The sequence below is a fragment of the Cervus canadensis genome, chromosome 1 (assembly GCF_019320065.1).
Source record: "Cervus canadensis isolate Bull #8, Minnesota chromosome 1, ASM1932006v1, whole genome shotgun sequence".
NCBI classification, from domain to species: domain Eukaryota; kingdom Metazoa; phylum Chordata; class Mammalia; order Artiodactyla; family Cervidae; genus Cervus; species Cervus canadensis.
This window is the reverse complement of record NC_057386.1, coordinates 17,592,128-17,605,532: the sequence shown is the minus strand read 5'-3', so window position 1 is coordinate 17,605,532 and position 13,405 is coordinate 17,592,128. Positions and strand designations below refer to the sequence as shown.

Below are 13,405 nucleotides of genomic sequence, written 5' to 3'. Positions count from 1 at the left end.
CACCACCTAGACTACTAGCTTGAGACAGTTCGGTTTCAATGGCTGCACTGCATTCTTTTGAGGATGTATCTTTATGAAGGTAGGTTTTTGGAGGCTGCTGTGACAAAAATGGTTCTTTAGGGGGATAGTGTGGAGCAGGACGTGAAGGGGATGGTGTCCAGTGATTTCAAAGGTGGAGAAGCTGTGTGTGCCCAACAGGATATACATTCCGTCAGTAATTATGGTTGTTTAAGAAGGAAATTTATCTTTCAGTTTATGTGTGTTGTTATGCAAATGGTTACTAGATTGTTAGGATAAAGACTTATTACTTGACCCAATTATTTAACAGATGAAACTTGCTTTAGTCTGGGGCACCTTGGAAAAATGACACGAAAGGCTGTGAACCAAGGAAGTCTGGAAGCTTAGGCTTTAATTCTGAAGAAATCCGTAAGTCTTTCAGAGTACCCCGGTGATATTAATACCCTTCCCAACCACTCTGATCAAAGGGAGTTGGAAGGGACACTTCAAAACACAAGGTGTGTTAGAAGTCTGGGCCAGCCCCAGGGAGAGCAGGCTGAAAGGATGCTCTCGAGGGAGAAAGGCTGCCCTTCTAATCCAGTCCAGCTGCCCACCTCGCCACCTCTCCTCTCTGGACCTCAGTGTCCTCATCTGTACAGTGAGGGCTGGACTCTGATGAGAATGTTAATGAGAACTAATATTTAATGCCCACTTAACAGAGTCCAGGGACTGTGCTCAGAACTTTATTCATTGTCTGCATCTTACAATAGCCTAGGAGGTGATATCATCTCCTTTTACAGACAGAGAAGCTGAAGATGAGACCGGTGACCTGCTCAAGGTCACTGGATATAAAGGAGCAGAGCTGGGATCTTGGGGAGGTAAGCCTCACTCCAGAGCTACCAGCTCCCGTACCTTGCTAAAGGCCTTTCCAGGGGTATTAGCTTTTACATCCTGGGCATTTTTTAACTGAAGTTCAAGAGCATGCATGCCCAGGTGGAAGCATGGTCAGCAATCACCTAACCGCCAAATCCACAGGCCATTTTCCTTTGCTTAACTGCCCGCACGCTTTATACCAGGGGTCTCTCCTTCCTTCTTGGAACACTACCTCTTGTTTTCTTTAGTATTCATATTCATTTTATTTCATCAGTAAATATAAGGGAATAAAAGCAATTCTATAAGTTCTTTTAAAAATCTCAGAAACAATAATATGTGACAGGCATATAGTTTTGTCCTTTATTTCCTCATCACCATGGAGACAGTCTCCCCTTGGTCCTTGTCCTGATTTCCTCAACACTCGTCCTGGCTGACTTCACCCACGTGCCCGACTGATGGCTGCTTCTACCATCTTTCCACCATGTAAGTGTCCACCCCCACTACAATCCAAGCTCCTTCAGGTCAGGCATGTGGATTCCACACCTCTGTCCCCAGCCTGGGCCTAGCATCTGGCACAGAGCACGGGTTTGGTAACAACAGTTGGCTGGACTTGGCCAAAGCCACTCTAACCCAGGTCAGAGCAGAGCAAAAGGAGGCTCCTAGAACTCCATGCTCCAGCCAGATGTTCTCAAACGAACAGTTCTTAACCCTCTTCGGGCCACAGACCCCTGTGAAAATCTGGTAAATAAAAAATGTGTGTGGGTCCACCCGTGCCACATGTAGAATATAATTCCAGGAGTTCATGAATCTTATGAATGAACTGACTAGGATTAGAGCTTCTGCACTGACTGTTACAAAGCACTAGACAGGTGTACATTACCAGAGAGGAAGTCTGTCCATGATCCACTGTTACATGAAAAACCATGGTACAGAGCGAATGAACACAACCTCGTTTTAATAAAAGACATAACTATATGTTTATATATGCGTATCAAAGGGGGGTTACCTCAGAAGAGGACTGGGGGACAGAGAGACTTTTGCTTTTTGGGGTACCATTCTTTTATAATGAGTCTCTATTAATTTGAAAGTAAAAAGATAAAACAAAATCTTAAAAAAAAACCCCCAAACCTGACATTAAAGCCTGGGTGTGCAACCAATTAGCATCTGACCTGGGGCCAGCGGGGTGCTGACATCATCATGTGATGCTCCACATCCTGGATCCTCCCTGGGAAGCATCAGAGGGTGTGCAGACTTGCTGTGACCCCATATGCACTTTGACCTCTGATCCTTGGCACTTCACCCTCCACCCCTACCCTCCTGGCAGGGATCTGTTTCTCAGATCTTCCAGCTGAAAATGCTAAAGGAAACCGCTGCCTTCCTTACTGCCCTCCCCTGGAGAGAAAGGAGGGGTGGTCTGCCTGACCAAAGGCAGCTGTCTGGGCCACCCAAAGCCAACCCTGCTGAGGTCCTGGATTGGGGGGAGGCAGAGGTCCGAGGGGCCAGCTCTGGGGGGCTTGAGCAGCAGGTCTGGGCCTGGCAAGTCCATGCGTTGTGCTTGGAGCTTGTCTGGCTGCCCTGGGGAGGTGAGGAGTGGAGTCCCTGTCCTCTTCTACTATATTAGGGTTGTTTACCTTGTTGCCTGGGACTCTGAGAACCTCAGCAGTGCAACAGCTGAGGAGCCTGGTGACTAAGCTCCCCAGCACGGGCGTTCATCTCCAGGATACTTCACACTCTCTTGCCCTCCTCCCACCCGCCTCTCAGGAGGGACAGCTGAGCCTTCTCTGGTGGCCTGGGGAGGGGACTGCAGCTGAGGAGGTCAGGCACGTGGCCCTGGCATCCCAGCAGGAGATGATGACCCATGCTGGCAAGAACTAAGCACGTGCTTTGGTCAGTGGTTGGGTGGGCAAGGGTGGAGCTGGCTTATTTGACAGAGTGTGTCTGAAGTTTGGGGTAATACCTACGGATAGTCCCCTCTCTCAACCCATTGCCCCGAGGCCCAGACTCTCCAGCTCCAACACCTGGTCATGTACCAGCCAGGGAAGCCAGCCCTATTCACATCGCAATCCCCTCACCCCTTAAAGTCGCAGGCACCCAAGACAGTGGCGCCAGCAGTGTCCACTCTGCGTGGGGCCTGAGCAGGCTGGACCTGCTTGTTCTGGCTATTTGGTCCCTTTCCTCTGGGAAATCAGAGTGTCCTGAAAAAAAGCCATCTGAAAAGGTCCATCTTTGAATTAGCTTATTTCACGCTGCCAAGGAAATGGCCCATGGAAATGTTTCTGATTTCCACCTTAGGAAGTCTTTGGGGTTAGCCCTTATTCTTAGCTGAATTTAAGGTCAAGGGCAAGGTGACTTCCAGTCAAGGTGAGGGGAAGAGTTGGGGTAGGAGAAAGGACATCTGAAGGAGAGGAAGGCTGACACCCTCAAGGTCTGCTGGGCCTGGACGGTGTGATCTGACAGAAGCAGGCCTCGGTTCCAGGCCCAGTTGTGGGGCTGTGGGCAAGGTGCAGACCCTCTCTGGTCTTCAGTTCTAACATCACGGAGATGAGGGAGTAGGAGATGTGACTCAGGCCTCTGCCTCTAATTAAAATCCTAGAAGCACGAGTCTTCTTCCCCTGCCCCTTCCTGAGAGGGTCAAAGCCGAACTCTGCAGTTGGATAAACCTGGGGCTCTCACGAGTCTCACTGCCTCATATTGTCCATCCCCAGGACTGATTACATCCAGTCAACAGGAGGCAGAGTCAGATCCGGCTCCCAAAGGGCTCCTGTCAGGGGGGCTCCTCTTAGGGAGGCTCCTGTCAGGGGGAGATTGTGTTCTTGTTATTACCTTCCTATCTGCTGTGAAGTTTAAGAGTTTCAGCTCAGTATGAATTTCATGACAATCCAATCATCTTCCAGGTTTTGACTTGCCCAAGGGGCCTGGCATCAGGAGGGGCCCAGGTTGCACACACAGCCTCACGCTCCCACTTACATACACATGCACCAAGTGTGGCTGCCAGGCGGGGACATGTGATCAGGACTGTTCCCCCTTCCAGCTCCAGCTGACCCAGGGCAGCCAGGATAGCCAGGCTCCATTAAAGAGAGTCAGAGCCATGGCCACCCTGTGATTAACCCAGAAAGAAGGCAGAGGGAAGGCGATGGACCTCCGGCCCCCTGCCCTCCGCAGCCTTGGAGCCCGGCATACCTTTTTGACGGCACACTGGAAGCCGGTCTGCTTGTCCTCCATCCTGTGGACCTCTCCAAAGGAGCCTCTGCCCAGGCAGGGCTGGCGCGTGGCCCAGTGGACCTCCTCTCGGTACTCATAATCCACCGGCTTGAGTTTCTGGGGTTGGCAGGAGAGAGAGGCCAGTTTCAGTGGCCAGGGCAGTGGAGGGATGAAGGTTACAGTGAGGAAGGCTTGCCAGCTGGTGGCCTGTGCCAGGCTGCTGGGCTAAGTCCTCACCACAGAAGACACCAGCTGGTCTCAGGCCGGGCTTGGGGTCAGTGGAGGGTGGGGTGGGGTCGGGGGGACAGGACCACGGGAGAGGGGGTGGTAGGAAGCAGGCGAAGGCAAAGAAGAGCTTCACAGTCTGCCTGAGGTAATCTGATCCTTGCAATGTAAAAACCTCCTCCCCAGACTTGTGGTTGTGGGACAGAAATGAAATTGTCAACGACCTTGACCATGAAAAAACATGACTCCAGCTAAAAGGTAAAAGAAAGGGAAGGACAATGAAGAGGGGCAGAGGACAAGGGATGTCAGAGATGGATGGGATAACATCCAGAAATCTAAGTTTGGGAAAATCATGTAATGTTACAAAGTTATCCAGTAAACTAGAGAGGGAGAAAAAAGTTATGACAAACCTAGACAGCATATTAAAAAGCAGAGACATCACTTTGCTGACAAAGGCCTTTATAGTCAAAGCTATGGTTTTTCCAGTGGTCACGTATGGATGTGAAAGCTGGACCATAAAAAAGGCAGAGTGCTGAAGAATTGATGCTTTCAAACTGTGGTGTTGGAGATGTTTGTGAGTCTTTTGGACAAGCAAGGAGATCAAACCTGTCAATACTAAAGGAAATCAACCCTGAATATTCATTGGAAGGACTGATGCTGAAGCTCCAATACTTTGGCCACCTGATGCAAAGAACTGACTCATTAGAAAAGACCCTGATGCTAGGAAAGATTGAGAGCAAGAGGAGAAGGGGGCGACAGAGGATGAGATGGCTGGATGGCATCATTGACTCAATGAACATGACTTTGAGCAAACTCTGGGAGATAGTGAAGGACAGGGAAGCCTGGTGTGCTGCAGTCATGGGGTCACAAAGAGTCAGACATGGCTTAGCGACTGAACAACAAGAGGAGGAAGGTGAAGGAAAAGGGGGAAGTGAAGATGGACAGCCCTAGAGGTGGAGGTGGAGGTGGAGGGGGTGGTGATGGCATGTGTCCGTGTGTTTGGGGATTACTTGCCTCGATAAGTAGGACCCCCTCGCTGTCCTCAGTTTCGGGGTTGGGCTCCTGGGGCCTGGAGCCCCCCACTGACCAGGTCTTGGCCAGGCTGGCCAGGCTGTGGGCCTGGCCGGAGCTCACGCTGCCTTGCAGAGCGTGTACCAGGTACTCCTCCACGGACAGCTTGTCACTTGAGCCACGAGACGGGCAGCTGGGCTTCAGGTGAGGGCTGGGCAGGGGCTTCTGGCTATCTACACAGGCCAGTCTGCTCAGGTGAGGGCCGGGCAGGGGCTGCTGGCCGTCTACACAGTTTGCCAGTTTGCCGAGGAAGAAGGACTCTAGCGGGTGAGGCTTCCAGGGCTGGAGAGGGTGGAATGGGAAGGGATGAGGCAGCCTGCTGTACGGGAAGGGCTGGGGCAAGGGGCCGGCGTCCTGCGGGTGGTGGACTTTCCACACGTGGTTCAGACACTGCAGGGGGCTGATCAGTTTGTGGAGTTCTGGTCGAGGCAGCGCTGGCCGCAGGCCCTCCCCGAGCTTCTTAAACCAGAGCTGACCAAGGCCTGGCTCCTTCAGAGGCTTGGTGAACTGCGGGGCATTTCTAACATACGGGGGACCCAGTGGAGACTCATCTTCCTGCAGGGGAAACACAGTGTTAGGACATGGAGCTGCAGTCAAGGTGCGGGCTTTCTGCAGGCCCTGAGCCCGGATAGTGCCTGGGGTGAGCCCGGCACGGGGGTTGGGGTGGGGGTGGGCCTCACCTGCACCGGGACCGTGCAGCTCTCCTGCTCGGGGGTCCTGGGGAGGGGTTTGGCCAAGGCCACCCCCGCCTGAGCCGGGGACTTGGAGCTCTTCTTCTTGCGTTTCTTCCGGGCTTTGCTGCGGCGCTTCCCCTTCCAGCACACACGGGCCATTTTACCCTCGGTCGAGTGGGCCACATTGTTGGGGATCTGATCAAGACTCTCGGACTGGCTGTCAGACAGACACAGACATGCCATCTGGGTGTGAGGAGGTGCAGGTAACTGCGATGCAGTCACAGAGACCCGAGGTCACATCCCAGCTTAGTCAGGACTTGCGGGAATGCGGGACAGTTCCTGAGCCCCAAGGACTGTCCGGGTCCTCACTGGTAAAGAGGAGGTAGTCTTTTCTGCCAGGTGGGGTGGAGATGGGGTTTAAATGAAACAGCTCATTTAAAAAGGCTACCTGGGGGGCTTCCCTGGTGGCTAAGTGGTGTAGAGTCCACCTGCTGGTGCGGGAGATGTGGGTTTGATCCTTGGTCAGGGAGGATCCCACATGCCTCAGTGCAACTATACAGCAACTACAGAGCCTGCCCGCTGGAGCCCAGGAGCCGCAGCTGCTGAGTCCACACGCCACAACTACTGAAGCCCTACCGCCCTAGAGCCCGTGCTCCACAACAGGAGAAGCTGCTGCAATGAGAAGCCTGCGCATTGCAACTAGAGAGTAGCCCCCTGCTTGCCACAACTAGAGAAAGGGCCGCGTAGCATCGAAGACTCAGCACAGCCAAAAATAAATAAATAATTATTAAAAAAAAAAAAGAAAAGGCTACCTTGGTGTCTGGTCCCAAGGCAAGACTCTGATAAACAGTGGTTATTACTAAGGTAAGAGGCTGCATATTGCTCTTTTGATGTGGATGGAGAGAGACTAGGGGGGCTGCCCGTGGAGAGGGCCCAGAAGGGGGCATGTGGCTCAGATGGCCACACCCCATGGCAGGCATTCTCAGCTCTGAGTTGGTTTCTGTGGCCTCTGGACCAAGGACAGTTGACGTTGGTCACCTCCACCCCCACCAGCCCTGGGCCCACCTAGCTCCCCCAGGAATGTGAGGAGCGGCATAAACAGACACCCTGCCCAGGCTGGTGCCCGGGTACCAGGGGAGCCAGCCCTGCTGTGACAGCTGGAGGCTGAGCATCACCATGGCTCTAACTTGGCTCTCGCCCCTCTGGATATCAAGGCCCCGGTGGTCCTTCTGAAAGGGCTGCTGCCAAACAGCTGTGGAGCCAACCAGGGCCTCAGCTGCTCTCCCACGGCCTCGTCTCCTGCCCCCATGAAGGAGGCCAACTCGACCCAGTTCTGGGGACTGCTAGGGGCCTGGGGGTTTCTCAGGCAGCGGAAAGAAGTGAGTCCATCAGAAACCGCCAACCCTGGGCCAAAAGCATTGGGCTGGCATAAGGAATCTGACCAAACAGGGAACATTTCTTGGTTCAAGGCCAGGTGCCCTCCTAAAATCTTTTCATCACTAGTGGTCCCCAAACTCCAGTGATTAAGAAGTCTGCCTGGGGAGAGAGGAGGACCTATGTCCAGGTTTGACCTCCAGTTGCCAAGAACCAGTCTTTGGGGCTGGGGAGCCTGGAAACAGACCGAGCCTCACTCAGCTTCCTTTCCACAGGGCCAGTGAGCTGCGAGTCTGCCCCTGCCTGTTTCCAAGCCCTCATCCCTCCCTGGGTGTGTCTCACAGAGGGAAGGACATGGGAGGTTTCTCCCTGAGTGGCTTCTCTGGGCCTGCACTTGTGGTCACGCACCAGCGGCAAGGTGCCTCCTGTTCCCAGCACCTCCCAACTGATGGGAACCGAGGGGAGCATCAGGGGCTTCACGGAGAATATAAATAAAATGTCAAGCTGATATGACCCAGAGGCAGTCATCCACACGCTGGGAGCAGCTTTTGAAAAGCTTATTTGGCGGGGAGAGTGGCTCAGCCAGGAAGCCTGGGCAGGTTCCAAGAACCGAACCACAGGTGCTGGAGGCGGGAGCCAGGGGTCATTCGGGAGTGGCCGGGGCGAGCAGCCGGGGTGGGGACGCTGCCTCTGTGTCAGCTCGGGGCGCCCCACTCAGGCTGACCGCCTTACCTGTACTGTTTCGAGCCAGCGATGAAGATCCGTTCTGAAAACGTGGGGCTGAACTCTTGGCTGTTCTCACCTTTTAATTAAAGGAAAAGGGGTTGGACGAGCAGAAAGGAGAAAGAAGAGGATTCGGCACTTAGGAGAGCGGCACTTTGCAGATACCCTCCTGGCCACTCCTCTCACGGCGACCTCACCCTGCCCTCCCAGCCTGGGGGTCAAGGGCACCGGGCGTGCCTACAACATGGGATCATTTAAGGGCCCCACCCCACTTCACCCACTGTGAGGTGTAAGTGAGATGGTCCATATAAAACACTCGACACGGTGCCTAGCACACGGCTCAGTATATACTATTATATATGTGTGTGGGTCGAACTACCATTACTATGCCACTCACTCCACTTTAATTTTTATTCTCTCATCTCTCGTCAAAGACCAGCCAGAGGAATCGGAAGATGCGGGGAAGGATGGGCGTACATGGGAAAATACCAGCACCAGCTGTCAGTCTCGCCAGGCTCCACCCCAAAACTTCCTGGGGTGGAGGGAAGGTGTGGGGAGGGAGGGGATTCCTGACCCTACCCACCGCCTTGGGAGTTTCTCAGGCTCTGGTGGCAGCCATCATTCTGAACCATCTTGAATTCCTGCTAGCGGAAGCAGAAGGACCAGACCGGGCCTCACCCTGCCCTGCAGGCCTGAGGGCAGGTGTTCATGCTTTGGGGTGGGGGCCGCCTTGAGGTAAAAGCGATGAAGAGCCTAATGCCCCAGAGCGGCTTTCCGGGAGACCTGGCCTTTCCTGTCTGGGCCTCTCCAGAGATGCTCAGGCTGCCCGAGGTCCCAGGGGGCCTGCCTGACGAGGCTGCAGACTCCCCAGCACCTTGGAGCCCACGCATCCCTGCCTCCCAGCTCCCTTCCCCTGCTCTGGTCACCATGGGCAATGCCTCGTCAGCCACTTCTCCCTTCCTGCACGTCCGCCCTGGCACTGTCCTAGCTCCCACGTCACACTGATTCCTGGCTTAACCCCTGGTCCTATCTTGTGTCTCCTATGGTGCTCACCCTGACCACCCTCTTCCACAAGGGGACCATGAGCCCAGCCCTACATGTGGCCAACCACCCTTGTCCAAACGCTGTGCCCACCCTCTCTCTCCGCCCCCCTACCCTGCCCCGAAGCCCGGGACCCTTACATTCGGCCTGGGCGATGATGGAGATGGCGGCTGGCCCAGCTTCGGAGCCGTCCTTGGCTGTGCCTTTGGTGATCACGTCGTTCAGGATCTCCCACTTCCCGCAGAACACGGGGCTCTTCTCCACGGCCTCCAGCTTGTGGATGGAGCTCTGCTTCTTCCCCATCGCCTGTGTCTTCTCCTTGGCTTTGGCGAACTCCTTCTGCTGCCCGACTGTGGAGCCAGGGGCGCCTGGGCAGGCCATTTCCATCACTGCCATCTCCCAGGCTCACGCTCACCCTGTGAGAGAGACCAAACGCAGAGCAGGTCACCCCCAGACCCCAGGGCAGGCTGCAGTGGGAGAAGAAAAGCAGGGGACAGAGGGCCTTTGCCCCCTCAGGCCACATGTATTTATCCTCCAAATGATCCAAATGGCAACCTGACCACGGTCTCGTGTGGGGTGAGCCCACCGGCCCTACCAGCTCTTCCCCTCCACTCCACAAAAAGAACTCTGGCCCGCCTCCTCTGGGACAGCTGTGGATCAATGTCTGGGTTGGTTCTTTCTTGCCTTTGTAAATAATGGCTGAGTCGTCTTCTGCTGTTTGTTTTGTGGTGAACTTTGTTTCCGCAGAACAGGGTGGTGGATCCCATGCTCCAAAGCCATTAGTCACCTCACCAATTCTGCACAAGCCTTGCCTTCTTGAAGGACATGCCTGTGCCACTCACTGAGGGCTTTTCTCCAAGCGGAGAGAATCAAGGTTTTGTTTTGTTTCCAAGTTGTAGGTAGAGGTATGCATGTACATATGTGAGTGCATGTGCGTGTGTGTGTATATATATATATACACATACAGGCATGTGCGTATATATATAGATTTGCGTGTGTGTCTATTTATATATATACACATTATATACAGACACATACGAAATCTTGTAAAACCTAAAAACCATGCAAGCAGCAACCCCAGAACTTGGCTCCTTTCCTGAGCTGCATCTATTTGTGGCTTTCCAGAAGGGACTGACATGCTTCCTTCTGTAATGTCCAAACTCATTTGCTGAAAACCTCTTTCGGGTATCGTTTTTCTTTCAGGCAACATTAGTAATGGAATTTGTATTAGAGTCCACGCACCCCACCACCAACTGACACCTCTAGAAATATGAGGAAAAAGCACAAGAATTCATCTCTCTCTGGGCTCCGTCTCCCCCAGCTCTGCGTTCCCACAGAGCCAGATGGGAGAGAGAGTGTACTGTTGTGACAATTTGTGCAAAGAGCACGCGGGCTGGAGTGGTCACAAAAGGGAACAATGCTGCCCTGAGATTGGTAGCAGTTGGGAAGTTTTTTAGAGACGGGGGCTCTGAACTCCCAAGGGCAGTGCCCTACGGGGTCATGACTTGTTTGCAACAAAGCCTAAGAACTGAGACACTTTCATAAGTGCTCTTTGATGGCAGCTTGGTCCTCAGGCTGCTGCTAACAGATGAGGTCTTCTCTGTGGTAGCTCCATTCATCCTGATTCACTCCTCCGTCTGCTCTTGAGGGATGAAGACAGACCGCGGGAAGCCAGGCCTCTATACCTCTGCCCTTTTGCATGATTAGGCTGGAAGCTTCTAAGAGACAGTGGGACACTGGGAAACTCTAGGCTGAAACCTCCTGCCTACAGTATCTGCCTCACCACAGCAGACACGAAAGGCTAAGGCAGCTTGACTGGGGTGTGCGGGGTGGGGGAAGGTTTGTCGGTTGCTATGAATTTGATGCTCACATCTCGGCCTTCAAGGGCCTGCTAGCTTTGAACTCAGAGTGGTTCCAGCTTTTAGCCTGGATGCCGGTGTGGCCCCGCAGGCTGGATGCTCAGGTGGCTGAATGGGTGGCCTCACTGTTTCTTGATGACCTTAAGAAGTCTAAGGGGTGCTCTGACTTCAATTAGGTGAAAGCCCTCCAAGGCTGGCTGTTCTACTTGTAAGAGTACTTTCATCCCACTCCACACCTCTGCAGCCCCTGTCCATCTCCAAAAGGACTTGATCCAGGGCCTAGGGTAGGGCCTACCTCTCTCAGCCTCTTTATAAGAAAAACGAAATCTTATAAACAGACCCCCAGCACTCCAAATCTAACAGTATTAGAGATATGCCTACAGGGATACTGCTTCAATCTCCTCATTTTCATGGTGGCCTAATTAGGCAGAGACTTGTCAGAGATCACCAGTCTGCATGGGGTCGTGCGGAACCGGGCCTGTTGGGCTGTGCTGTCCACTCCCCAGTCCCTGGGCTGCAGGCAAGGGGGAATGTCATGGGCCTCCCTGGGCAGAAGGCTCCTGAGGGCAGAGATGGTGCCCCTGGTGTGCAGCAGAGCAGGGCACAGGGGTGCTGACTGCAGGAGGGAATCAAGGATGATGCTGGGCATCTTGGGATGAAGAGAGTTTCACCAGATGGCGAGAGAAGTGGCCAGTGGTCAGTCTTGTTCTGAGGCACCCGCCTGTTTACAGCCAAGCTGCGCTCGGGCTCATGTGGCCTTTCCTGCCTGACATGGCTCACCAGGAGCTGGCGCTCCTCCAGATAGGCGTGGGGCGCCCCTCCGCCACGAGCTGTCCTTTCACCTTGGTGGCTGGGTGGGCAGCTGGCCAGGGGCCCTGGTCTTTCCTCTGAGAGCACTCCAGGCTCCCCGTCCCAGAGAAACCGAGGCCAAGGCAGCCGAGGTCGGGGCCGCCTCCTCTGCAGTGCCCTGATGACTCACCCGGCAGCCTGGCAGGCAGAGAGAGGAACAAGGGAGCCTGAGAAGCTAACCCAGCAGCTGGCTGCTGAACCTGTGAAGGGCACGGGGAAAACAGGGTGACCCTCGCCTCCCGGGGGCACGAAATCATGGCCCGGGAGTTGTACAGCTTCTCCTGTGTCTGCCTTTCCGGTGCCACATGACCATGACTCAGACTCTCATCAACTGTCTCCAAGTTCAAGAGGCTATTCTCAGGACACTCTGGCCGGACAGCAGCGCTCGACATATACACACGCTTGCTTCCTCACTCCCTCCCCACTTCCACGTGGGTTCTGATCTACAAAACATGGGCTTCTGCACTAAGCCTGGGACTGCTGGTTGGGTGGGCCTGCCCAGCTCTGGGCTCTGGGCCCCGGCTTGCTGCCCCAGCCCGGAGCTCTGCAGCTCTGCCCCTTGTCTCGCTCCTGCAGCTCGCGGGAAGTGAGGACTAAGTGGGAGCCTGCTGTGTCTCTGCCTTTGAAGGCAAGTCAAAATCCTGATTCATTACTCAGCTGGATGCTCTCCACAGCTCCACTCAGGCCTTAGATGCACTCTTTCCTCTGCTCCATGTGTCAGAGCTGAGGATGTGAGCAGTGGCAACAGCCACACCCGCTCGGCTCACTCACAAGGCCATGAACGCACAAGGGGAAGGGAAAGGGGCAGAATTCAGTCAGTCTTCTTGTAGGGCCTGATCCACGTACACTGCCTGTTCTCTCTTCTGTGGGGCCTCTGTGACCCCCTGGAGGGGCCTGGCGGTGGGAAAGACGGGGAGAGCCCCAGGTCAACCCCTGGGCACATCTGTGACACAGCTGCAGCGGACAAGGTTCCCAGGCACCAGCTCAGCCCCCTCGCCAGCTTAGTAAAGATCTTCTGTCCAAGCTGAGGAGTTTTAAACGTGGGTTCAAGGAGGGCTTCAGGGAGGTCTGGGAGCCCTAGGAACTTTATTGGTGTTTTTCCAGGGAAGAGGTCCATAGGTTTCATCACATTTCCCAAGGGTCTGACATTCCTCAGAAGGTTGTTCTAGTCTCCCCAGAAGACCAAGGCCAGGGCTAAACGCCTGATTCTGGCTCAGTTCTTCTATGCCAAGGAAGAGCTCACCAAGGCAGAGCTATCCTACCTAAGTTACAATAACTAGATGGCTTTTCAAACGTACTTGCCCTAGGTCTACTGAGTCAGTCACTGGGCATTAGGCCCAGAATCTGTACTTATGACAAGTTCTCTGGATGACTCTAATGCCCAGTGGCCAGGGACTGCCATCCGACCCCTGCTCTATACTTGTCAGGCTGTACTGTCAATATGGCAGCCACTGGCCACATGGCTATTTACATTTATTTTATTTTATTTTTCTATTTTTCTTTTATTTTGTATTGGAG

At 54.0% G+C, this 13,405-nt stretch overlaps 1 protein-coding gene across 1 annotated transcript in view; it reads right to left on the bottom strand.

The window, feature by feature from the left end:
* MAP3K14 (mitogen-activated protein kinase kinase kinase 14) overlaps nucleotides 1–13,405 on the bottom strand; it is a 43,178-nt gene that overhangs the window by 10,656 nt on the left and 19,117 nt on the right. The window contains exons 2-6 of the mRNA XM_043466293.1: nucleotides 9,320–9,595; nucleotides 8,148–8,217; nucleotides 6,048–6,258; nucleotides 5,311–5,922; nucleotides 4,051–4,188 (exon numbers count right to left, since the gene is read on the bottom strand). Of these exons, the coding sequence (XP_043322228.1) occupies nucleotides 4,051–4,188; nucleotides 5,311–5,922; nucleotides 6,048–6,258; nucleotides 8,148–8,217; nucleotides 9,320–9,575 (1,287 nt within the window). The 5' untranslated portion in view covers nucleotides 9,576–9,595. The remainder of the gene's footprint in view (nucleotides 1–4,050; nucleotides 4,189–5,310; nucleotides 5,923–6,047; nucleotides 6,259–8,147; nucleotides 8,218–9,319; nucleotides 9,596–13,405) is intronic.